At 41.6% G+C, this 26,660-nt stretch overlaps 1 protein-coding gene across 17 annotated transcripts in view; it reads left to right on the top strand.

The window, feature by feature from the left end:
* epb41l3b (erythrocyte membrane protein band 4.1-like 3b) overlaps positions 1 to 26,660 on the top strand; it is a 48,130-nt gene that overhangs the window by 14,442 nt on the left and 7,028 nt on the right. Inside the window, exons 4-23 of one of the 17 annotated variants that reach the window (XM_085140123.1) lie at positions 6,247 to 6,351; positions 6,587 to 6,629; positions 6,748 to 6,823; positions 7,028 to 7,246; positions 8,132 to 8,219; positions 9,420 to 9,464; positions 10,097 to 10,249; positions 12,490 to 12,587; positions 13,042 to 13,217; positions 13,491 to 13,696; positions 14,097 to 14,681; positions 16,034 to 16,087; positions 17,163 to 17,198; positions 17,636 to 17,701; positions 18,374 to 18,562; positions 19,276 to 19,335; positions 19,711 to 20,394; positions 21,228 to 21,267; positions 21,439 to 21,503; positions 25,026 to 25,109. In XM_085140123.1, coding sequence (XP_084996249.1) covers positions 6,247 to 6,351; positions 6,587 to 6,629; positions 6,748 to 6,823; positions 7,028 to 7,246; positions 8,132 to 8,219; positions 9,420 to 9,464; positions 10,097 to 10,249; positions 12,490 to 12,587; positions 13,042 to 13,217; positions 13,491 to 13,696; positions 14,097 to 14,681; positions 16,034 to 16,087; positions 17,163 to 17,198; positions 17,636 to 17,701; positions 18,374 to 18,562; positions 19,276 to 19,335; positions 19,711 to 20,394; positions 21,228 to 21,267; positions 21,439 to 21,503; positions 25,026 to 25,109 — 3,072 coding nt within the window. Of the gene's footprint in view, positions 1 to 6,246; positions 6,352 to 6,586; positions 6,630 to 6,747; positions 6,824 to 7,027; positions 7,247 to 8,131; positions 8,220 to 9,419; positions 9,465 to 10,096; positions 10,250 to 12,489; positions 12,588 to 13,041; positions 13,218 to 13,490; positions 13,697 to 14,096; positions 14,682 to 16,033; positions 16,088 to 17,108; positions 17,199 to 17,635; positions 17,702 to 18,373; positions 18,563 to 19,275; positions 19,336 to 19,710; positions 20,395 to 21,227; positions 21,268 to 21,438; positions 21,504 to 25,025; positions 25,110 to 26,660 lie in introns of all 17 variants that reach the window. The other 16 variants (XM_085140124.1, XM_085140126.1, XM_085140125.1 and 13 more) reach the window with 16 other exon arrangements.

Below are 26,660 nucleotides of genomic sequence, written 5' to 3'. Positions count from 1 at the left end.
GGGAGCTGCTCAGTCCTAGATCCTGCAGTTTCCTGTCCAGCTTCGAGGGAACAATGGTATTGAATGCTGAGCTGTAATCTACAAACAGCATTCTCACATACGTGTCTCTCTTCTCCAGGTGCGAGAGGGCAGTATGTAGTGTCAGGGCTATGGCATCATCAGTGGACCTGTTGTGGCGGTATGCAAATTGTAGAGGATCCAGTGAGTCGGGTAGTGCAGAGCAAACGAAGTCCCTGATCAGCCTTTGCTCACGATGGGGGTCAGATCTACAGGTCGCCAGTCATTCAATGAGGAGATGGTGGAGGATTTGGGTACAGGGGCGATGGTGGCCATTTTGAAGCAGGCTGGGACTACAGACAGAGAGAGGGAAAGGTTGAAGATGTGTGTAAACACTCCAGCCAGCTGAGCCGTGCATGACTTGAGGACGCAGCCAGCAACCCCGCCCGGACCAGTAGCTTTGCGTGCGTTCACCTTCCTGAAGCACTTCCGCACATCCTCCTCAAACACAGTGTGCGCACTGACGTCATCCGCGGTGCGCACACTGTCCGGACTCATGGTGTTCGCTGTGTCGAATCTAGTGTAGAATACGTTTAGATCCTCACACAGAGAGGCCGTGGTCTGCGGTGTGCTGGTTTTCCCACTAAAGTCTGCGATTGTGTTTAGTCCCTGCCACATACTCCGAGGTTGTCAATACTGTGGTCATTAGAGGGGGAGAGATGCTGAATGAAAAATATCATTCTTGGACACTAAACTGAACATACAAATTATTTGTGCAAATATAGTAACAGGTAAACATGCACCAGTCTACATTATAGTTATATTACAGTTAAATTTTTTGTAGAGATGGACCGATCGCCTGGTGGGGACCGGAATCAGCTGATTTCTAGTGTTTTCAGCTCTGACTGCTGAATGGCTGGTTGGCTCCCTTTATGTCGTGTTTATATAAGAACTTGTTTATGAGCCCTGTTCCATCACATTTGTCAAGTAAAGTTATCTTTATTTTTCCTTCTGCATGTGAAATGCAGCTCATGGCGTTCCACTGCATTATTATTATTATTATTATTATTGTTATTACAGTTGAACGATGGGAGCAACCTTACGTATTGCTTTGATATATAAAACAAATGTTTCCTGTCAGGGCGTCAGTGATCATCAGTACTCACATGATTTGATAGCTTGTGCCAGTGGTCTTCTCCATTATCCAGAATTCATCTGTGTGTTACTTTTATGATCCATGCACGTTGTATTAACAGAATAAAGCTGCTGTTTTGACGCCGCTGCTGAGAAGCAGTGATTTCACGCTTTTCTCTGCACACTCGCATTTGCATTGTCAAACTGTTTTATGGGATTTTGTTTTTCCTCCAAACCTTCTCTGGATAGTCTGTAGGGGGAACAAAAATATTCATGTAATGGTTCTTAAATGTTCAGTTCTTACTTCAAAGCTCATCTGCTCTCCAGAAATAAACCCTTTGAGGAAAAGAGAGCCAACAATCAGTGAAAAACATGTGTCTTTGTGTTGTAAATGTGAAACTCGGAACCCCACACTAGCCTAGAAGCATGGCTTTTATCATAATATAGGGAAATTAAATATGGAAATGGGATATTTGGGGAGGAGAAGAAATGGAGCATGAGTTGGTTGTTAATCATTATTAGCATGGCGGGGTGTGGATGGAGTCATTACTTTCAGAGCTCGATAATCTGTCAAAGAATTTTATTTATTTATTTGTCGGTTTGCTGTGTGGTTTTGACCAACTGTGTCAGACTGTTTTGAATTTCTCCATTTGTATTATCTCATTATCTCTGCTTTGTAAAGTTTTTCTAAAGCAGAACTGTGTTCGCTTGAGTGGCAAATATGAGTTTAGCTCCACAGCCGAACAGCTGCTTTCTGTCTTTCTGTCCTTCTCTCTTTCCTTCAAACAGTCTTTCTTTCTGTCTGAGTGTCATTAATTCAGGAGTAAGTCTGACTTCTGAATTTATGTGACATTTGGCTCATGAAATATTTCTTCCATAGCAAAGTTGAGTCTTTTGTCAAAGTTAGGAAACTTTGTAGGATTCCCAAAATGTGTTCAGGCTGAAAAAGAGAAGCAGACCCTCCTCTGCAAATCTCCTTTAGCGGATTCCTCCCCACCAGGGGCTGGGATGGAGGGATTGGCTGGCTGGTTTGGGGCAATGGGGGCAATTGTTGGAGGGAATCAGTGTCATTGACACAGTGGGTTGGCATGATTACGAAGGCCCACTGTGCCACTGGAAGGACTTTTATTAAGGATGGTGACGTGGAAGTGGGGGATCAGTCCAGATTTGTTAACCTTAAGTCAGAAAAAGTTTTTTTATTTGTTTTAGTTTATGCTGAAAGAGCTACACATGGTCTAAAATATGAACACTGTAAGAAAACAAAGACATTTTTGAGAATTTTCAATTAAAAACATTTCATGTTTTATTAAAATGTTTAATAAATGTGTTACACAACCTGAAAAATTCAAAACATGACTCTGAAGCCTTCTTTCACAAATGGCAGGTAATTTAACCCTTGTGAAAAAAGGGACCCATTTGGCTCAAGCACCAAAACACAGGATTCAAACACAACTGAGCAGCATCTTTGGTTTTAGTTTGGCTTGGTTGGCTTGTAAATGGTTTAAAGTAAGCTTAATATTAAGAGATAAAGGTCTTTAAGCCAAAGCTGAGATAACCTTTATTACCAAGGGTTGTTGTTTTAGTTTTTTTTCTGACTGAAGTCCACTCCTCCACATTCACAGAAAACGTTATTGATGTTTTTCTTAAGCAAACTGATCTTGTGTGTGTAATAAGTAGGGTTACACCAGACAGCAGCAAGATGTGACCTAATCGTGTGCTTTCAAACATGTTACCTCATGAGATTTATTTATAATGTATCAGTACATTTGTGTTTATTTTAATTGAGTTTACTTCAGGTTATTATGAATAGACGATCAGTTATAAGGAGCTCACAATTCTTAGAAAAGAGAAAAATTGATAATTAAATAAATTTTAATTTTAAAAATTAAATAAAGGTTAATCTAATTTTAAATTCTTCTTTTCTTTTTTCATCTTAATAGTTAGTGTTTACTTATTGCATCCCATCTGCTTACTATCCTGTAAGCTCCCAGTGCTGCCCACCTGCTAGGATGTGCAAAGCAAAGGCTTTCTTTGCCCCACTTTACTATTTCTGGACACTAAGATCCATTATTTTAGGAAATGCTTCCAGATGATGGTGGATTTGATGTATTAGAGGGGATATGAACTACTCTGTGGAGTAAGAAATATAAATCAGAGCAAAGTTGACGTTTGTATCGTCTAAAATGTTTGATTATACAAAAACATCAAGCAAAAATGAGAAAATTCACATTTAACCTTTCAAGCATAGCTCAAGCGTAGCTCATTGCCTAGACTTTCCCGTACTTATAAAACGAGAAGTTAGTGCTTATTTAGTTTGTGTCAAAAATGTTACTTTTTTTGTCTTTCTTTTTCACCATGGACCCAATTGAACCAGAAAAACTTTTTTTTTTTTTTTAATGCTAGATTGTAAAAACAGGATTTTTTATCTTATTTAATTGTTTATCTATTACTTTACTACTTTGGTGCAGTATAAATGGTAATGGGGGGTGGGGGTGGGGGGGCTTTATTCATAGGAAAAGCTGTAAAAGTTCAAAATCTATACATTCGTTCACATTTTCCAACACCTTCCAGTGGGTCGAATTGGAGTCTGACATGGCTGATTCTGGACCCAGGGCCTTTCATTTGACACCCCTGGTTAAATAAATAACACTATTGTTACAGTGCAGTGTTCTGCTTAGGAAATGCACAACATAGACATTTTGTGACACTTTGTGTTAAAAAGCAGTGCTTTTTTGTTTTGTTTTTTTATTTGTATTTTTTAATTTGTGGGTGCAGAAAGAAGTGTCCTGTGTGTTGTTCAAATGCATCAAAAAGTGGAAAGCCCTCTTTACACCTACTCGGGACATTTACTTTTCTGCACACCTTTTTAACGAGTAATGCTACAAAATCAAGCTGTGTTAATCGATGCAGTGGCGTGCATGACACCTGCTTGATAATGCTCTTAATCACAGTAAAGGTGTCTCCATTTGTGCATTGTTTACAACAGTGACTAATACTTGCAATCACTATGATATAAAGCAGGAGACTAATAAGTTCGCTGCTTCCCGTAAGGCTTTTCATAGCAGCAGTTAAGGCACTAACATGACCAGTCAGAAGAATTTAATTTCAGCTTTAGGGGGAAAAAATGCTCTGTGTGCTGCTCCTGCAGCTGAGGGTGAGCCAGGTCAGCTTATGGTGTTTGACACAGTGGTACAGCTGATGTCAGAAGACCCTCAGATAATTGCCAGGGAGTTCTTTTCCTCCTCCCAGTAAAGACTTGAAACTGGTCCAGAATGTCAGGATTTGACATTTTTATCCTCCTGACCTTGTCGTTTTCCAGCTCAATTCAATTTCCTCCTGTGGGGGGAAAAATGTCCGCACTAATCGTTTCCTATCATTTTCTATGACACAGAACAGCTGAACCGCTCTCCCTCACTTCAAAGGTTGTTGAGTCTAAGTGGAGGCAGAAAAACATCCCACACAATGTGTTGAATTGCTTTCAATTAAATCATCCTTTCTCTAAAGGACATGAGAATTCATGCTAAATTTTGGCTTTAATTAGAGCTAAAGTGATTAGTCAGTGAGTCTGTTGGCAGGCAGTTATTTAGCCTATTTTGATAGTCAGTTAATCAAATTTAGTCTTTTATCTTTGTGAAATTAATATTGTTGGCTTTTGGACAGCCAGTTGGATGACACAAGATGACTGAAGGGAACAAAGACTCTGGAAAAATGTGTTGTCTAACATATTATAGGTCAAGTAATGACTGAAAGTGTTCTTAAAATGACTAGGTAACTCTAATTAAAGTAACAGATAAACCATAATGCACAATCAATTTTTAATCCTTGGAAGTGTTTAACCTCTGTGAAGGCCTCACTGTCCTGATCGATCAAGCTTTCCCAATTTAAGATCAGTATACTTCTGATTTCTGGTCTTTCTTCTGCTAGAGAACTCCAGGGATACGTGTGCAGTACGCCATTAGCTTATTTATAGATATAGTTTAATGATTGGCAGCTTATTTGACTGATCTGAAAACCTCTGTTTGCAAATCACAGCCTTTTTTTTGTCTGTGTCATTTAAGCCAGCCAGCTTTAAGTGTTGCATTAAGAGGAGATTGTCACACCCAGGCAGCAGTAGTCTGACATAACTGTGCTAATTCCCTCGGAGATGTTCTGGTAGGATTAACTCTCTGCCACCAGCACCTCTACCAGCTTTGTTAAAATCACACGTGCACACACATGCAAGAATCTTCTTATTTAAAAGTGTGTGTGTGCTCATGCACACACCCATTAGTTCTTCGTTTCACATCCAGGATGTATTATTGCATCCATGTGAGTGTGGCAGATACATAGCCGTGTTCTGGATAGGTTAGGCTGTGGCTGTGGGCTTCAGCCGATCCAGACGTGAAGAGCTGGCATTGGTTTTGTGCAAGCAGGAGACGTCTGTGTCATGGCAACTCAGGCCTTAAAATATCCCCTGTGAGCTGGTCAAATGAGTCCTGGAAGTCCAACCTCTTCACGAGGGGGGGGATGACAAAGCTCCAGCTGATGACGTCCAGCACTCAGATGTGCAGTCGATCGATGTAATGCATTCACGCAACCAATGGTCAGGAATTTGAAAGTGTGTTTATGCTTTTTATAGAGGGAATTGATCCAAAGTTGCCAGGTTGGTGGATTGTGTCTCCGGTACCGAGGCTTACATCACGCAGCAGAATAATAATAATAATAATAATTTGCTTCATTTTCACGAATTTATATTCTTAATGTGGTTTTGCAGAGATGAGCTCACTTTCATTTAATTATCGAGATAACAATAAGAAGAGAAGGACTTGAAGGGGAACGCAGTTCCACGGCAGCATAAAATAGCTTTTTAAGCTGCAACATGGATTAATAATATTGCTTTATTGTTTGTGTTTATCATTATTTTGTGTGTAATTGTTAAGCAAATCAGGACAAATGAAGGGTTTGCATTACTGAAAAAACTCTTTAAATAAATTACACAATCCTACTAATCTAATTTGGTGTGATGGTTTATTTTAAATGAGTTTCTGTGTTCTGTATGTTCAAATGTTGCACATCAGTATACCCATCAAATGACTCTGCATTTAACATGTGCTTTTATTCTTTTTCTGTTCACAGAAACGAGCCAAGGGCCAGTTCCTCTTTGATAAAGTGTGTGATCACCTCAACCTACTAGAGAAGGACTATTTTGGCATTACTTATAGAGATGTAGAGAATCAAAAGGTACTTTTTTTTTTTTTTTTAAGGCAATCTTATTAACTAACATGTTATATATTTTTACTTGGAAAGTGGTTCATCGACAGTAGGAAATGAAGTTAAATGTTTCTTTCGAGAAGACATTTATAAGATAACTGTTATATATGCATACCAGGCAGGATTTCCCCCTCTGGGCTCTTGGTAATTTGCTCCCAAATTAGCATTGATTTAATGTTTCATCTTCTGTGGTTGTGTCTCGCAGAATTGGCTGGATCCTTCCAAGGAGTTGAAGAAGCAGATCAGGAGTAAGTGCAGCAATCCAGTGACGCTACCTGAATGTTATATGCTCTGAATTTCCAAGAGAAGCCTTTGCTGTTGTTGAATGTTGATTTTTAATCATTTCATGTTCTGTCGATACCTCAGCTGGACCCTGGAACTTTGCTTTCAATGTAAAGTTTTACCCACCAGATCCCTCACAACTGACTGAGGACATCACAAGGTCGGTTTTGCTGTCCTTTGCTTATATTCTTCTATAAACCTTTTATAGACTTGGATGCATAAAAATGTACTTCTAGCACTTAAAAATCTCAGGAAGTTTTCAAAGAAATGAGAAAATCCAGACATTAGATATGATCTTTTTAAAAAACACGAAATTGCAGTTTTGTTTACATATATATTGTATATTTTGTCCTCATTCTCTCAGGTACTACCTGTGCTTGCAGCTGAGAGATGATGTAGTTTCAGGTCGCCTGCCCTGCTCCTTTGCCACCCACACGGTGCTGGGCTCGTATACAGCGCAGTCTGAACTTGGAGACTATGACTCAGAGGAACTCGCCAGCGACTACCTCAGTGAACTGCGCTTCGCACCCAACCAGACCAAAGAGCTAGAGGAGAAGGTCATGGAGCTCCACAAGACTTACAAGTTAGTATCTGTAGTACTATTTCATTTACACAGCATAGAAGAAAATGATTATTAATAGAAAGAGTCAGAAGGGTGTCAAATAGTCCAGTGAATTTATTATTTGTGGTCATAAACATGTCACTTTAAATTTCTTCTGTGGAAATGACACATGAAATGTTCGTAGAATGTTTTTAGAAAATATAAACGGCTTTTCTCGTCTCACTGAATGGATTGCATATGATACATAGAACATAAAAGGACTAGTGCTGTCAGCGTTAATCTCGTTAAAATGATGTTAATGCCGTTAGTGAGTTAGCACGTTAACGTCATTTTAACAAAATTAACGTTGACAGCACTAAAAAGGACCCATCATTGTTTTTCTACTAATAAAATGCTCTGTTTGCATTTAGTGATGACATGTGCGTAATAAGGTCCTCTGATCAAATTCTTCATAAATCTGAAGTTGAATTTCACATCTAGGTTTTATGTCATTATTAGGCCTTGAATCAATCTGTGAATCTGAGTGAACATTCACAATCTGACCTAAGTCTCTCTCTGAGCCCCCTCATTCCCCTTTATTGCAATGATTTGTCTGTAATTTGATGCTGGTCCATTGGCTGCAGTGAGGCAGTGACATTGCCAGGATTAGGGTCTTCTCTAAAGACAATCTAAAAATGGATACACTTAGAAATCTCTATAGAACTTCAGCTAAAAACATCCACGAAAACAGCCTTTTTCCAAACTCTTTCAAGCTATAATCCTGCTAATGATCCATGTAGAGATTTTCTCTCTCTCTCTCGTCACATTGGTCAGAAAGGTTTAAGTCTGCTTTTAAGAAAAAAAGAGAGGTTTACATCTCTTTGCCTTACGTGTTTATGTCTGACGTGCTCTGTTGTGTGCATTCAGGGGGATGTCACCGGCTGATGCCGAAATGCACTTCTTGGAAAATGCCAAGAAGCTATCCATGTACGGTGTGGACCTCCACCACGCTAAGGTAGCAAATCTTAAGTATTTATTTATTAATATTTCTTACAACACAATGATATATCAGTCTATAGGATTCAACCTAATTGGTTAATGTGAAGTCAAATGTAGAAAACGATTTAGTTGTTTTTTTAAAGGTTAACCTGTGAGTTTTTACGGCGTGCTTTATTATACATGCAAACCAAACAGTAACTTTTTTTCCCCCCTCTTTACAGTCAACGTGTGCAAGAAAGCAAACAACCATCACTCAGTCTCATATTCACTCATTAAATATGAAGTTAACATTGGCACAGAGTCTAAAAGTCTCTCTCCCACCAGTACATGAATATATCGCTAATTTACACAAATGAGAGGCTTCACCTTTATGTGAGGTTAGAATAGTCTTTGTGTAAAAGATGGACTTAGCTACCACGATATCACAGAGGCCTAAGATAAAAACACCAAAATGTAAAAACTAGTTATTTAATTTGTTACTATAAACAAAGAGGTGGAGCTGAAGGACTTTCACCTCGTCAGATGTGGTGGGCGTTTCAAAATAATTCATGTTTTTCAGAATGTGGACGTAAACTGTTTTTGGCGTTTTCTGTGTGAGGTTTTATACAAACACATCACCCATGCACTCGGTATTGACGCTTGCTACCACAACACTGCTGCTTCAGACACATCATGGCTGCCACAGTAATGCCTCGATTTAACATGCCACTGCTGTTCCCCTGACTGACTGACATTGTGTCACTGTTGCCTCTCTGGGGTTGGGGTGGGTTTAAGAGGGGTGATAGGTGGGAGGGGGTCTGGAGCCCAGCTTGACTTGGATAATTTCCCATCTGTTTTATTCTACTGTCCAGATTGGATCAAATATATCACTGGAAAACGGGCGGTAAAAACAGAGAGCTGGTGTAGGACAGCGGGGCCGCTGTTGTCATAAAAGAAAATTACAGCCATCAGTCTTCTTGATATGAATCTGTTATCAAATGTGCTTTGAAAGTCAAAAAAGGGTCTAGATGCACATGATGGGGAGGAAATTGCCTTCACAGATTTAGATCAGAATAGAAGAGATGACAGAGATGCGGAAGCGGCCTTGATCAAACCGAGCAGACATCAATGCTCAGTGTTGCTTCTGTGAGTCACAGTTTTGATACACGAAAAAAAGATGTACATATCAGACCAGCATCCCTCTTTTGTCTTCTCTCCTCTCTCACTAAATGCAAAGTTGGTAGGGAATCTCTATGAATGCTTGGCTCCAGCTGAGGGAGAGGTAAGAGGCTGCTTTCCATGTGCTTTGCCCGAATGAGAGTGTGTGTCTATGTGGTCTCTACTTGTGCATGGTTTCCTTCAAAGGTGTCATTTTAAGCACCCCACAAATCACTTAAGGCTGGTTGTTCATGCTTTGGATCAGCGCCTCCCTTTTCAAAACGTCGTCATTCATTTTTACCTGCTCATCTCATGCTTTGTGCAGTGAAGAGCGTCATTTTTGTGCTTCATCTACCGTTTCCCGAAACTTCACTGTTCCTTTTGCCAGTTGGAACCCCTTCAGTCTTAATTCAAACTCCACACAGCCTGCATAGAAGAGTTTAGAGTGCCATATGCCTGAATCCACTCTCCACCTGCCTGCTTAACCCTGTTATTATCACAAACCTGGCTCTTATCTTAAACTCCACTTTGTCCTGCTGTGCACCGACACCTAAACGCCTCCCGTATATCCTGTAGAGTCTATGGAAGTTCATATTTTAGAGACCACAAAAAAAGAAAAAGAAAACGGTGCCGTGGTCAGTGAACTTCTTTGTAAAGCTTGTCAAGGACTTTTGTGTCATCTTGTAAACAATATTTCAAACATAACGTATTTCCATATTTTGCTTTGTCGTGTGTTGATGTTTGTGTTGTTTCCAGGACTCGGAGGGTGTGGAGATTATGCTGGGAGTTTGTGCAAGTGGCCTACTCATCTACAGAGACAGGTTGCGGATCAACAGATTCGCTTGGCCCAAAATCCTCAAAATCTCCTACAAAAGGAACAACTTCTACATCAAAATCCGGCCCGGCGAGGTAAAGATACGTTATGAAGATACTGGAAATGACTTTCTTGCAGCAGCAAACATAAACTTGAAACCTTTTTAAAATTGTGTATCAGCTATAAAGATCAATAATTTAAATTCTAACATGTGTTGTTGCCACTACATTCATAATACCCCATCTCTGCTATGGGGTATTATGCATTGTAGTCTGTAGCTGATTTATGTTGGAAATATGAATATAAAATTAGGGCAGGGAATTGGGTGATTGTAAAATGTGTCATTGAGATCTGTGGCACAAGATAGTACAGCACTGGGATTTCACTATGCTTAAACTAAAAAAATACATATTTATAGAGCACTTTTAAAAATCCACAACACAAGGACAGCAAAAAAGCAGTCATGGGCCTGATCATGCCATCCATTATACGCTTTATTTGACTTGATTGCTAAGGCGAATGGTGGGATGGAGGTATGTTGGTGTGCACTTCCTCTTGCTTGGAGACTAAAGCAATATTCTGAAGAGCAATGGATCTCTCAGCTGGAGTAGAGAGAGACTGAGTAACAGCAACTTAGCTCTCAGTTGCCTGGCTGGGCGTCTGCATTCAGCCAGTAGCTACTAAAAACCCTGTGGCAGCAGTGGGTAGCACTTCTTCTGGACTTCATGAAACATCTCTAAGAGCTGATGAGTTTTGACCTCCAGTGTTAAGAATGCAATGGAACCACTATATGTAATTTAGAGGCAGATGATTTTAACTTCGATTTATTTTTGAATGGCTGCACTTCTAAATATTGAATGCAGCTTTACCAATTATTGCTCTTAGCTTTTGCAAGTATTAAACAAAGTAAGGCATCTGCATTTAAACTAAAGCTTTCTTGTTTAGCATGTTTGTTTCAAAGGTTTTCAAAGGGGACACTAGATTGCACACAGTCAGTCAAACCTCAGGGATGTCAGTCTGTCTGGTTAGGATATATTAACCAGTGTGAATTCATTTCCTCTACCTTGGTGCACAGTGGCAACAACAAGACAAGCACCAAAAAAGAGAATTGTTTTGCGGGTGGTGGCAGCAAACCATTGCGCCTCCCGTCGTCCCTCCTGATTACTTTTGGTTTTCACTTGGGCCCTGCTGATAGCATGACCTGCTGGTACCTGCAGCCCTGTCAGGTTGCACAGGTAGTGCAGCTCCTCCAGGATGGCACATCCGTACCTGCTGTTGCAAGAATGTTTGCTGTGTCTCAAGAGTATGGACAAAATACCAGGAGATGTGCTCGTGCACCCTTCATCCTGTTTCTCCTCACATGAAGCAGCAGATGCTTGTTGTGCAGCTGGGTTGAAGCTCTTCAGTCCAACTCTCCTGTAATAGCCCCCATTTCCTCATATCAGACAGCAAAAGTCTGTAGCCACCACCATTCCCTTTATGTGGGCTGTCTTGTTGTTGCTTCTTCAGTGCACTTGTAGTCACTTTGATTTGCACAAAAACAGGTGACGCAATGGTTTCTGCTTCAGTGTCACCTTATTTTATTTATTTTTAGTGGTGTGCATTTACAGCTTAAAAATAGCAAACAACTAACAACAGTTACATTTAGAAGCAAGCAGGGTTGTAGCTCCTCGACAACGATACTTTAACATCAGCTTCCTTCTAAATGTAACAGTGCTTAGTTGCTGGATTTTTCAAAGTGCATGTACTTTTACTGCAAAGGGAATTAATTTCAGTGTCTAGAGCAACCGGGGAGAGCCTTCATCGGTGTTACACACACCATCTGTACCACTGATACTCTGAGGAAACTTGACTCAAACGCCATCAAGCTTAACTTTACTATATTTAGTACTTTCAAAAGGTAACCGTAATAATGAAAGTGAATTCATGCAGTAATTTGACAATAAATCAACAGTTCAGTTACTGTTTCATGTATGAAAGAAGAATGAAACCAAACATTCCTAGAATAGTTGACATCAGTTCTTGCAGAAATCTCATGAAGTAGAGACGAGTCAAGAACTGCTGCTGCCTCTGGGCATCTAGCAATTACTGGCTAAGTTCAGCAACCCTTTGGGGAAAAAGAAAGTTGGGCAAATTTCCTTCTTTGTTTTCAAATGTTAATAATGAATTGTGTTCACTTAAATTATCAAGCTAGAATGCAAAGCAGTTATCCTTTTAATTAAAGACAAATACCTTGTAAAACACATTAATATGATTAGAGGGGAAAGTAATGAATTGTGATTGTCAAAGGGATCTCCATGGTGACTCCAACCACAGCATTTTGTCTCACTTGCAGTTCGAGCAGTTTGAAAGCACGATTGGTTTCAAGCTTCCAAATCATCGTGCTGCCAAAAGGCTCTGGAAAGTCTGCGTGGAACACCATACCTTCTTCAGGTAAGAAAAAGCAACAGACCTGTGATGAGAACACAGCATTGAGAAGTTTTAATTATAAATAATAGGTGAACCTCGGCAGCTCAAGCTTATTCTCCACTCAATACCATGTATAATACATTGTTTCCCAAATGAATTTGTGAATCAGACATGTGATCCTACAGCTTTGTCGGCACAGATTTACTGCTAATCATTATACACGAATTCATGTCGTGAGAGAAGCATCGTCCAGACTCTTAATAGTTGTTGCCATTTGGAAAATATTCAAAGTTTGTTCATTTAAGCAAAAATAAAAAATAAAAAATTGGTTTCCAGGGAGGTTTTGAGTAGTGTGCTCAGCCCCACGGCTCTCTGGGGAATGTTCACTAAAGTAGCAGTTAGCATTTCAGAGCACTATGCTTAAATCTGTGTTTTTATTTTTGGTTTGAATAATGTGAGTGTTGGTAACTTCTGACAGGCTCGTATCCCCCGAGGCACCCCCAAAGAAGTTCCTGACTCTCGGCTCCAAATTTCGCTACAGCGGCAGAACACAGGCTCAGACACGCAGGGCCAGTTCTCAGATCATCAGACCTGCTCCGTTCTTTGAACGCACCTCCAGCAAACGCTACAACATGTCCCGCAGCTTAGATGGAGGTGAGGTGTTGGTTTTTCAGCTCATTTTGAGCACAGAGATTCTTGGAAGTGTTTCTGTACAAGAGGAAGTTGCTATGCCTCGGGAAAGTGGAAGAAAAATGTTTGCACCTGAATGTTAACGTAGCTGTTAAATTTTTGGTGCATGTTTAGCAGCACAGTGACAAATGCATAAAGGATATAATAGCAGCAATGTCCAGGAGCAAATCAAAGCTTTTTTACAGTGAATGACATGCAGTTGGCCATCACATCCATCTTTGTCCTCCGGTGTTTCAGCTCCAATTATGGAGAACCATGAGACCCTGATGAAGGACAGTGCTGCTGACGGGGAAGCCAAAGTCATTGCCAAGGGAGACATTATCACCACTGTAACAACTGAGAAAAAAGCAGAGGAAGAGAAGGCTGAGGAGGGGGACGCTAAGAAGGACACAGCAGAGACACCAGAACCTGCTGCCACATCACCGCTCAGACAAGACACAAAGGTAAGTTGCTGTCCACATTTAGACTTCAAGGAAACTTGCAGAGACATTGGATGTTTTCTGTTTGATTCAGAGAGGTGCTACACGTGAAAGACTAAGATTGTTTCTTAGAAGCTGCAGTTATTATGTTTTAAGCCCTTTCTGAGGTTTTAATTTTGCTTTCTTTCTTAATAGACTTCTTCTTGGCTGATGAGAATTTCCCACTTGCTATCAGCTTAACCCTCTGCAGTAGACAAGGCCTAAATGCTTTTTCTCATTTTCTGTGCGCTTTACTAATTAGCTTTTCTTTTCTTGTTTTTCCTTTGACCCTCACACTATACTCGTGTGTGCTCATGCTTATTCGCCCCCTTCCTTTCCCCTACACACACACGGCCATCTCTTCATTGTCATTTCCCTCCGTCAGTGCACCCCTCATGCATTCACATCTGACCCCCTCCGTTCTGAGCTCTCGCTCCCTTCATCCCCCATTTCATCAACTAAAGTACGGCGCAGGCACAGGGAGAACGCCCGCAAGCGGGCTTCATCAGTCAGTCCAGTCAAGAGCGGTACTGGGTGCCGCCGCCGGCAAGCCCGCGCCGATCATAAAGCCGCCCTGCTGGAGGAGCAGGCGCTGCTTTTGTCAGCCCGCAAGCAGAGGCTGGAGCAGGGCAAGAGCCGGGGCGGCACGCTCTTCTCCTTCTCCCTGCACCTGCCCGACCTGTCGTCCATCCTAGATGAGGATGGCTACATCACATTCCCTGACCTGTCAGAGATGCGCTTCCTTCCCGAGTGTGCGCAGAACTTCCTCCCCATTAAGTCACCTTCACTCATCCCCTGCTTCCTTTTCATCTTCTTCTTCCTGCTTTCCACTTCCTTCTCTGTGCCCTATGCCCTCACCCTCTCCTTCCCACTGGCGCTGTGCCTCTGCTACCTGGAGCCCAAGGCAGCCTCCCTGACCGCCTCCCTAGCCCAGAGTTACCATGACCATGACAGTTCAGAGGAAGAGGAGGTGTGTTTTGCGGACGCCTGTATGTTCCAGTACCCGCCCCTGGCTTAGAATGACAGTCCATGATATCGGTTAACCCCTTACCGTGTCCTCTGCCGTTTCACCAGTTCAGAGCTGACCTGGAGACTGTGTCTGTCCCAGTGTCTGTCAGTCTCCTACTTTCAGAACCTCATCTCTGCCCAGTCACATTCATCCTGTAGACTACATCCTCATCAGCATCACGAGTACACGGAGATGAACTTGCAAGTCTCACCATTTCATATTTGATGTATGTTTAAAGAGAGGGTTAGACACAAATAGTCAGGGACATTAAGAGCTTCTGAGCTGCTTCAGTGACACGTTACCATGAACTCCCACTGAAGAAAAAACACAGTTCATTATGTGACTATTTCACTCTCTGAATGAGCACATTGTGTTTACAGATTATGAGTATCAGAAGAAGTCACCTGTCTTCATTTAGTCACTAATCCTTCACCAAACCCCACAAAGAAAAACACGGCTTTTGTGGCTAACCCATCTCAGTGTTATCATACACATTCAGGGCTTTTATAGATTAAACCGTGATCCATACCAGCTGCATGGGAACACATCCATATATATCTGCACTCAGTCTCTCTGCATTGCATCCAGAAGAGCAGCACTAATTAAAATGAATCATTCAAACTGAACATCAGCTGAAAAGGGCACCGAGTGTTTCGGTGAAGAGGCTTGCCATGTGGAGTGCAAAGATGTGCTACCTTTCCCTCAAGCAGCACTCTTTGCAGTCACCAATTACGAGTGTAGTGTAATACACGCTGTGATGCAGAGAGACGGTGACAGATAAATGCATCCTAATCACCCCAGCATGCATGACGTGAGAGGAGGGGGAGGGCCTGAAAGTCAGGTTACTGTTCGGCAACAAATTTTTACTGTCAAGTGTTTTGTGTTTGTACAGTGACTACACAGCAAATGTCATATCCACGTGGAGTGATTGACATAAACCAGGATGTAGCCTCTCGTAATCACAAATTTGTATTATTGATTTAAAAAATATATATCAAATGTTACCCTGAAATGTCAAAGTGACTGACCGAAGGTTTCATCTTCCTCTGAGTCTGTTTTGCTTCTGCTTATTTTTCATTTGCTTTTTAACTGTTTGTTTTGTGGTTGTTCTTTTGCAGAACGTATCTGCAGTATTGTCTAATAATCTGTAGCTGACAGTGCAAATAGCCAATGCATTTCCATCTTCCCCATTATTGTGGCTATGAAGAATTTCTGTAGAGCATAAATGCAAATAGTCAAACGCTCACAAGTTTGGTTGTTCTTGTTTTTCTTGCTTTCGACTTGGACCCATTTGGGTGTGTCTGTGAATGCAGACTGACAGCGAACAAACTGATTTTGCCTTTGATGGAGAGATGACCGCTACAGAGGTTTGTACACAAAGGAAAACCATCATAATTAAGGCATGCAGGAAATACAAAATAAAAAGGAAAAGCAAGGAAGTGCCGGGGAATTATAGGTCTGGTAACCACTGAAACGTTTTTGCGAAAATGCAAAAGTCGTGTAGGTCATGCTCTGGATCTTGTTATGCCATTTTAGTTCCTGCCCTTTTTTATGTATTAAAATGCATGTCACAATATCTGCACTTTTATCTCTTTATCAGTCTTTTCTACAGACTCCATTAATACTGACTGTTGGCTAAGCCCTGCACCTGTTGCAGTGTCTGTTGATGATGGACTTTAATTTGCAATACCTAAAAACAAAAGCGGTTTTTAAACGAAGAGGATTTCAGACAGGCTTCTTGTGTCTGTCTGATTTCATCATCTGAAGTGAAAAATATTGCCAGATTCTGTTAGCTTAAGCTCCTGTAATACGCTCATTTTGGCCATAAAGGGGAGGCATAACATCCCAAACTAATTTGGATGTTTCTATCTAATCGCTGCTGAAGTCTGGCAGCATCAGAAATAGCTGTTGCTAGAAGCTAATGGCTAAATACTGGTGGTTACACTTGAAGTCAGAAGAGAGAGCTTTTTAAAGAAAAACCCAGCACACAAGTCAACGTCCACTTGGTTTGTGGATGTTGGTAATACTTGTTTATTAATTTAAGAATAAGATCGATAGCTGTGTAGTATAGAGCAGAGAAAGTCACTGTTTATTCAGTTTCTTCCACTTTTTGATTTGGAAAGTTCAAATGAAATCAGCTGCCTGATAAAACTTGCTGTCAGTCCTCTTAAACCTGTGGAAAGATCCAAAGGTGGACATGGCTGCAGTTCCTTGTTACATATTTTGTCGTGGACTGTAGTTGTTCAGAGCCGGGGATTAGCTAACTGTCAGTTTCTGTTCATTATCTTTACCCTTTCCTTCCCTCTCTTACCTCTGCTTGCTTGTCCTTGTTGCTCGCTTTCTCTTTCCCTTCACCTGGTTTTTCCATCTGCATCTCTTCTTTAATAGCGCATTACTGTCTTGTCTCACTGTCTCTATGCTTTCCTCCTTACTTGCTGCCAGTCTGAAGCAGATGAGGACTCTGAGATGCGGACGCAGGTACACCGGGCTTGCTTCGCAGCCCTGCTCAGTGCATCACACCGACATCAGATGCACTGAGCCGCTCACAAATCAGCCATCAGTCATTTTGTTCCATCCATCTGCCTTCGCTTGCCTGTTGCTGCTGCTGCTGCTGCTGCTGCTCACTATCATACCTTACATCAGACTCTTGCTTAAATCCACTGCGCAGACCTCTGCTGCTTTTTTGTGGAGTCGTGGTTATGTTTAATTTCCTGCTGTTGCTACACCCAGGACTCAGATTTCAGTTTTCAAGGTTCTTCATAACCTGTGACTTTTCAGTGCGTTGAAGCTTACCCTCATTTGTCAGTCATACTGTACAAACCAAGGCTCCCAGTTTCTCCTAAAACTATTTTGATTTTAATAAAGCATCTAATTCCCTTATTTACAGTTCCTCTCCCCCTTTCTTGTCTTTGCAGTATAGTTTCATAAGACGAGTAAAAGGGGAAAACGTTTTTATCAGACATAGTAATCTGATGCTAGAGGTTGGTAAGAAAAAAAATGCATGACTGAAATGTGCATGCAGGTTACTTTGGTAAGAGGAAACCTAACTGGTAATCGAAGTGGTAACAGATGTGTCTAACTGATGAGTGGCTGCTAGTATTTGAGATTTTGGGGAGTTAGACTTGCTGTGAGCATCCAAATGCATTCTTATTACAAAACAGGCTAAGTTGAAATAGGTCATTATTAACCTTGTATGAGATTTGGGAGTGTTCTTCTTAACTAAACCTATGAAACTAAATCTGTAAATCTCTGCATGAAACCAGTTCCCCCCCAGAAAATTAAGCTAGTCTTAAATGCTTCTTTAGCATTTCAGTACAAGCTGCTACTTTCTTAACAGCTGCCATGTGGGTGTACCTTTTTTTTTGCTTTTGTTTTGCGTTTTGTGCTAGCTGCTGCACAGGTAGCCTGCACAAAGTCCTAAACAGGCCTGTGAACAATAAGTATAAAGAGCCGAGGAAGCAAATAATGCAACTGATTTAGGTCTGCGGAAGTTTACGTCGCAGATCTTTTCCGAGCTGCATTTTATGCTGTCCGTGTATTTTTGGTAATTCTTTGGAAATGCAAGCTACCATTGCGTACATGAAGCATGGCCGTCGTTCCCTCCGCGCTGCTCCTGCCCTCATCATTGTATCACGGTTGATCGGCCACTTTAGGACACAGAGCCTCCGGCGGAGGTCGTCAAGCACCAAACCAACATCAGCGAATTGAAGCGTTCCTTCCTGGAGACCGACGGAAGCATCACCACGCCCGGTCTAACAGAGTGGGAGAAGAGACTCTCCTCGTCCCCTATGCGCTCACCTAGATCGGATGAGGCACCAATGATAGAGCCGCTGGAGCTGGATGTAAGCTGGAGCACCACAGCAGACTGAATGATGGCATGTGTGTGTAGAGCATGACATCACCAAGGAGATTTCCTTTGGGGTTTTTTTGCTTTTTAAAAAAAAAGTAGTCCGTTCAGGATTTAGTGCACATTGACTCATAAAGCAGTAAATTTAATATTCATAATGAGCCTTTTTTTTTCTCTTAAACGGTGCAAGTGTGGTCACACATTTTGCATCCCAAATGGTGTTAGTACATATGAAAGGAGACGATGGGCACCTTGACAGAGGAGAATTATCTGTAAAGTTATTCAGAGCTGAATAAAGTTAATTTCAGTGAGTGTGTTTCTCTTTCCCTCTTATCAGCTCATGTCTTCGGTAACTGATTATCATATTAACTTGTCTCGGTAATGGATGATGAAGTCATTAATCAGTGGTGTGATTGTTGTGCTCAGTGACATTATATGCATTTTTATCAGAGTTTCTCCTTTACTTGTGATGTGTAAAATTATCTGATGGACTTGCACAGGACAAATGAGCGGCACTAATTAAAGTCTATGAAGACGAGTCACTGACAACCAGTGTGTCTGACTAAAATGCAAGGAGGTGAAGGAGCTTTAGGATCCAGAGTTGCCACAATGGAACATGCGGTTCCACTGGTTGTGTCCGTTCTTGTATTTTTCTTGGATATATTTGACTTTCTTTAAATGTCTATTTATGTTTTGTTCCCTCTGCAGACTAAAGAAGATGAGCCAGCAGCAGATGAGACAAAAGAGGTGGAACCTAAAATCACTGAGGTAAGCTGCTTCCACTGAGTTAATATTGAACATGTGTGAGACTTGTTGTTGTTTTTACCTTTATCTATGTAGAGTTACTTGTAGCATGTGGTTCTTTGAAAGAACAGTGTTTCTGTCATTTTTGCTTTTTTTCAACACTCTCTAGGCTTTCAAACAACAGAATAAATCTCAAATTAAACCTATGGCCAGTGTTTGGGACTGCCCAGTCTTTAAATGTACTGAAATATGTAAAATTGGGATTTAAGTTTGTTTAGCAAAAGGTGTGTGTGTGTTTTCTCCTTGTGCGTTCTTTATTTCTGCTGTGTATTGGCTTTGTCATGTCCTCTGTCTACTAACTTGAACGATCCATGTCCAATAAGCCAAGTGTCTCCCCAGGCAGCAGGTTATCTGGTGAAATATGTGGTGGATAGTATGACAGCTGATGGGCCCACCTCCTCTGGGCCTCATGGGATTAGTCTCTCAACCACTATGGAAGACGACGTCTTTATGGACGGGACCCTGAGGGAGGTGGAGGAGAAAACCCCTGAGTCCCAGGACGAGGTGTCAGAGAGGTTGGTGGTGAAGGTCAGCCCCGGAGCTATGAGACAAGAAGTGTCCCAAGCCATCAGCGACAAGAAAGGGACGCTAATTATCCTGAAGGACGTCGAGGATAAATCAGACACTGAGGGCAAAGAGAAAAGTGCTGTCCCTGGAGAGTTTAAAGCTGATGAGCATGTAATGCTGATGGCCTCTAAAGAGGAAGAAATCCCCAGAGCAGACACTTCAGTTGTTACAGAAGCTCAAACTACAGCCGCCAAGATGCTGAGTCCGAAGGTGGAGATAAAAACAGACGGCATGACTCAGATTAAAGGTATTGACTCGCCTAAAAAGGCTATGGCATCATGGATCTCTGAGAAGGTGAAGACGGAGACTCCAGAGTTCATCAGTGTGTCAACAAAGGAAGTAAAAGATATGAAGACTTCTGATGGACTACAGGAGAGAGCAGAAATCTTCACTTTCAAAGAAGTCCAATCTGAGCAGATTACAGTTTCTGAATCTTCAACTACATCTTTAGTTGTGGTACTGTATGAAAACTAAAAGTAACTATTCAGTTTTGGCTGCCTCCCCTCATATCTCCACCACCACCACCCGCTGCCTAGCCCCATTTACTGCCTTCACTCCAGCAGCGATCAAACCGGTCTAATAACTCAAGCCCCGTGCATGGCTAACAGTCCCTTACCACCTAGCGTTTACACGCACTCTTGCCAAACCGCCAGTTTCTGTTGCAGTCGGGCCTGCTGCTTCTTTTTCAGTGCAGCTGCTTTGGGTTTGTTTTTGAGTTTTGTTGACAGCTAACAGCTTGCCTTACAGTAGCAGCTAACTCCCGCAGCTGATAAAGGAAGAAATTGGGTCTCTGTCTGTTTCTACAGCTCTGCTAAGCGACACCATTTCTTTCTTTCGGTTCCGTTATCAGTTCCCTGAAAGCGGTGACTTCATAGCCCTGGCTCGGTGCCACTGCTGCAGCTTTCATCCACCAAAATCCCCTCTGCCTCATAAACAAGTGGGGGGGGGGGGGGGGGGGGGGGGAATTGTATGGATCTACCCGAGAAGAGATTTCACTGTTCTTATGGAGCAGTTTTGAAAAGCAGATTAGTGGAAATTTGCTCCTAGTGGATTTAGTGATTCTAAAACCGGATTTTTGTTTAAAGGATTTAGGATTTGTCACAAGTCAGCACATTTAATAAGTTACATAATGGTATTCCATACAATCATTACATTATTTACTTTTCAGTCCTTTTTTTCCTTTTCCATGCTCTCTCCTTTGGCTCTTTAAATCCAGACTGTGACTTTTGACTGTTCCCTCTTCACCTCTCTCTCTGTTCTTGTGTCCATCCATCTTCCTGTCCCATTAGTCTACGTTGGAGTGTGTTTCCTCCTCTCAAAAGGTGACCACTGCTCTCTGGCCCTTACAGTAAATAAGTATTGGAACACAGGTTGTATGTAATTGTTGTACTGGTATGTACACATGTTCATAACTAACAGTTGTTTCCCTTTACAGGTTTGAAATTGCCCTGTGTTTGAATTTTGACATTATCTAATGATATGATTATCATTCACAGGCACCAGCTCAGGAGGAGAAACCGGTGATAGAGACGGAGGCACTCCCAGCCAAGTCTGCAGGGCCAACGGTAAATATCCAGACCACAGAGGCTGTACAGGCCGAGCAATCGCACCCTACAGCAGAGCTCACAGCTGCAGTAGTGTTAGCAGAGGCTGCTAAGAGGGTACTAGATTATGCAGTAATGCCACAATCAGAAATGTGTGGCTGTAGGGTAGGAGATGAAGAGTCTGTTTTTCCTGACTGTGCCACATTCTTAAAAAATGAGCCAAGGGCATCTTTGCAGGTGAAGGCAAGGGCAAGGCAAGGCAAGTTTATTTGTATAGCACAATTCAACAACAAGGTGATTCAAAGTGCTTTACAGAGACATTAGAAACAAAAACAAATAAAAAGCATGATTTAAAATTGATTAAAACAAGCAAACAAACTAACTAATTAACAAACAAACAAACAAACAAAACAGTATATAAAATCAAAACAGATAAAATCAGAACAGTAGATAAAATCAGTAATTAAAATGTGAGTTTTGAAATTTAAGCCTAAGTGTGGATTTGGTGCTTTATTCAAATGCAGCTGAGAACAGGTGAGTCTTCAACCTGGATTTAAATAAACTGAGTGTTTCAGCTGATCGGAGGCTTTCTGGGAGTTTGTTCCAGATATAAGGAGCATAAAAGCTGAATGCGGCTTCTCCGTGTCTGGTTCTGACTCTGGGAACTGATAAAAGACCGGATCCAGATGACCTGAGGGATCTGGAAGGTTCATACTGGGTCAGGAGGTCACTGATGTATTTTGGTCCTAAACCATTCAGAGCTTTATAGACCAGCATCAGAACTTTAAAGTCTATCCTCTGACGGACAGGCAGCCAGTGTAAAGACCTCAGAGCTGGACTGATGTGGTCCACTTTTTTGGTCTTAGTGAGGACTCGAGCAGCAGAGTTCTGAATGAGCTGTAGTTGTCTGACTGATTTTTTAGGTAGACCTGTAAAGATGCTGTTACAGTAATCAAGCCTACTAAAGATGAATGCATGGACTAGTTTTTCCAGGTCCTGTTGAGACATCAGATCTTTTATCCTTGATATATTCTTGAGGTGATAGTAAGCTGATTTTGTTATTGTCTTGATGTGTTTTTCTAAGTTTAGGTCTGCATCCATCACTACACCCAAATTTCTCGCCTGGTTTGTGGTTTTTAGGTGTATAGACTGAAGTTCTCTGGTGACCTGTAATCGTTTTTCTTTGGCGCCAAAGACTATTACCTCAGTTTTGTTTTTGTTTAGCTGGAGAAAATTGTGGCACAACCAGTCATTAATTTCCTCAATGCATTTACCAAGAGCCTGTACAGGGCCTCGGTCTCCTGGTGACATTGTGATATATATTTGTGTGTCATCTGCATAGCTATGGTAGTTTATTTTGTTGTTCTTTATAATCTGTGCCAGTGGAAGCATGTAAATGTTAAACAGAAGGGGTCCCAGGATGGAACCTTGGGGAACTCCACATGTGATAGTTGTCTGCTCAGATGTGAAGTTACCTATTGATACAAAGTATTTCCTGTTTTCTAAGTATGTTTTGAACCAGTTTAGTACAGTTCCTGAAAGACCTGTCCAGTTCTCCAGTCGTTTGAGTAATATGTTGTGGTCAACTGTATCAAATGCTGCACTGAGATCCAGTAAAACTAAGACTGACATTTTTCCACTGTCTGTATTCAGACATATGTCATTAAACACTTTGGTCAGAGCGGTTTCAGTGCTGTGGTTCTGTCTAAAACCTGTTTCTAAATTCTGTTTTAAGAAGTAATTGAGCTGTTGAGAAACTGCTTTTTCAATGATCTTACTTAAAAATGGAAGATTTGAGATCGGCCTGTAGTTGTTCATTTGTGTCTTGTCAAGATTGTCCTTTTTTAGTATAGGTTTTATTACAGCAGTTTTTAGTGATTCTGGAAACATACCTGATAATAAAGAAAAATTGACGATCTGTAACAGGTCTGACTCTAAAGTCTTTGAGACCTTTTTGAAAAAACTTGTTGGCAGGACATCTAAACAGCAAGAGGAGGAGTTCAGTTGACCTAAGATGTCCTCCAGGTCTTTGCTGTTAATCGGGTGAAACTGTTTCATGGTGTTTAAACAGTTTTTCGGTGGACACAGTACATATTCTGGATCTGCTGTTGATGTACCAATTGCTTGTCTAATCTTTTGGATTTTTTCTGTGAAGAATTTGGCAAAGTCATTGCAGGCCATGGTCGAATGAAGTTCAGCTGCCACTGACACAGGAGGGTTTGTTAGCCTGTCAACTGTAGAAAATAAGACCCGAGCATTATGACTGTTTTTGGTGATGAAGGCAGAGAGGCAGCCAGTGGCAAAACATTTGGGGGTAGATGAAAATGTTGGGGAGCTAAGCTTAACAGATGTAGAGGTGGAGGCACCGATGTTAACAAATGGCAATGATGGGTTCAGATTTACTCTTCCTGTTTACATTAGTGGTTATGGAAAGCAAGGAGAGCTGCCTTTAACAGAGGACGAACCCGATGAAGAAAAAAATAAGAGATTTTTGGAGTCTTTAGAAAAGAAGTTTGCAGCTTTTAAACATGCAGGGGAGAAGAAGCACAGAGAAGTGAGGAACAGGAGGGTCCAGTTCTCTGATGAGGTACAATTTTTCAAAGAAGAATTCCCCGTAAAGACAGAAGATGGTATGGAGGTGGATGAAGAGGTGGTGGAGTGTTTTCCAGTGGCCCCTGAGTGTACAGAGGCTGACTCAAAGAAACTTTCAGAGATGTCAAACCGTTTGCCGTTTGAAAAAGAGAAATACTACCATGTTAAGATGGAAAGCCCAGAAGATGAAACGGAGGAAGCAGAGGTTAAACCATTGGCTGTAAAGAAGGGAGTACATCACAAGTATGACAGTAAAGAAGTGAAATGGAAGAAAATGAGTCAGAAGGGAGAGGAGACATGATGGCATCAGAAGAAATTGTGGAGGGCAAAGCACTGGAAAAAGAAACTGAGGTGCGAGGCCAGACAAGCCCACACAAAGGGACTCGATCTGAACTCCTTAGGTCACACACACCAGCTTCCAACTCGCCTTCTGCTGTGCCTCGGTTGGAGGTAACTTTGCATAAGCTTCAGAGGCCTCAGCCTCATTATTACAGACTCACCATCACCCCCCGCATCACGGCCCGCCACTACTAATCGATCTAGCTCTGCCAAACGCATGGATTTATTTCTCAAGCTCTTAACTTCGCAGTTTGTTGCTGTGCAGATCAGCTGACCTTGTAATTGATGTGGTGCACACACTTGATAGAAAACTTGTGATTCCCATTCTTCAGTGTCCTCCCCTGCACTGGATGAAGGACTAACACATGACTGCATGCTCTTTTAGAGATCTGAGGCACTCGGTGACCATCCTCTGCTTAGCTTATGAGCATGCGCTGCTTATTTTAGTCAATGTGATTTACTTATTTTAAGAACAGAAGCACACAGTTAACAGTGAACACCTGTAGCATTTGATTTCAGGCATAAGATCCGGCTCAGGTAGGGTGCTTTTCATAATGCTGGTCTTCCCCTGCAGGCATTTATTTGTCCCTGTTTTGTGTATTTGTCAAACAGAGTCCCGACATTACCGCAGTGGCTACCAAAGACATGCCCGTGATCCACACTGAGACAAAAACGATCACCTATGAAGCTGCAGAGGTACATGTGACCACAATGTGTGACTGTCGTAGTTATTGGATGGCAGTGATTGAGGAATAGTGTACGAGTTGGTATAAGAAATTTAGCAACAGGATTTGAGGTGAACTGACAATCATGTTGCTTAAACATGCCGAAGATGCCGAGCAGCACTCGTTCACTGAGTGCAGTGTTTGCATTTGCCTGGGAGGTCAAATATTAACCCGACTTTTAGCGCCATTTTGCTCTCCACTACCTCTTGTGAGAAATGTTTGTTTTGAAGCTTAAAGCTGGATTGTGTTCAGCTGCTAGTTTCTGGCTATCATCTGCTTGGTGAGCAGCCAGCATTTAATGGAGAACAGTTATCAGAAACGCAAAAAGAATAAAGGTAAAGCAACTGCCTGCTGTGACAGCAGACGACCAGTGAGAGTGAGTCAAAACACTAAAGTTACTGGAAAGTCTGAGCAGTAAGAAATGAGATAAAAACACATTTTTGAAGCTTTGTAGAGCTGATGGGAACTGCAGCGGTTGGAGTTACCGCAGCTTTAAAGCTCAACTATAAATTTTCATGGATTAGCGATGGATTAAGTCAGCGTTTGTTAAATGGGGTACTCGCATCCCTTAGGCATGCTTTTAAAAACTGCAGGGGGGGGTAAGTATGTCTACCTCTGCCAAGGATGTTATGTGATTGGTTCAGTTTGTTTGTTTGTTTGTTTTTAGCAAAATTACTGGAAAAGTTTTGAAGGGATTTGCATTAAAATTTCACCAGAGGTGGAGCTTAGCACAACTTGGAGTGATTACCTGATGCAGTCAATCTGGATCCAGGAATATTTGGAAAGATTGTGTAACATTGATAGATGGGGCAACATTTAATTATTTATTTAGTACAAACATTACTGGTTACTGTTAAATGTGAAGTGTTTCACTAGTTGCTTTCCTGCCACCAAGAGAGGCAAAGATTCTCACACAAGACAAACAGACTCACTGGGCTGAATAAACATGTCAGTGTTGGTACATTACTGCAGCGGTCCCCAACCCCCAGGCCTCGGACCGGTACCGGTCCGTGAGTTGTTTGGTACCGGGCCGCAAACGTTGAGGCTCAGGTGTGAAATGTATGGTTTTCAGGGTTTTTATCGGTTTTCAGCGTTATTTTGTTATCGTTTTTATCGTTAACTCAGTTTTCCTTGGTCTTTTCACGTGTGTTATGAATAAATCTTTTTTTCGGTACCTGTACTAGTTTTATTTTGTTGTATTTATCCGCGACACCTTAAAGGCCAGTCTGTGAAAATATTGTCCGTGGCGCAAAAAAGGTTGGGGACTGCTGCACTACTGGGAAAAATGAGAAGCACTTGATTAAATAATTGTGCATAATGTGTGGCTCACTTAAAACCACCAAGAGTTATCGTCTGACCTGCAGTTTGCCTCACTGTTTGTCTTCAGCTGCAGACTTGGCTGAAACACACTACCTGCACAGCAACAGACACACACACACAGTTATCTACTATATGGTGGGAAAAGTCAACATGTAGCAGCATGTAGCACAATCCAGATAATTTTCTCAGGAGTTAGTTGAGG

Source organism: Neolamprologus multifasciatus, chromosome 18 (assembly GCF_963576455.1).
Source record: "Neolamprologus multifasciatus chromosome 18, fNeoMul1.2, whole genome shotgun sequence".
NCBI classification, from domain to species: Eukaryota; Metazoa; Chordata; class Actinopteri; order Cichliformes; family Cichlidae; genus Neolamprologus; species Neolamprologus multifasciatus.
The sequence above is the reverse complement of the archived record's forward strand: the minus strand, read 5'-3'. Positions and strand labels throughout refer to the sequence as shown.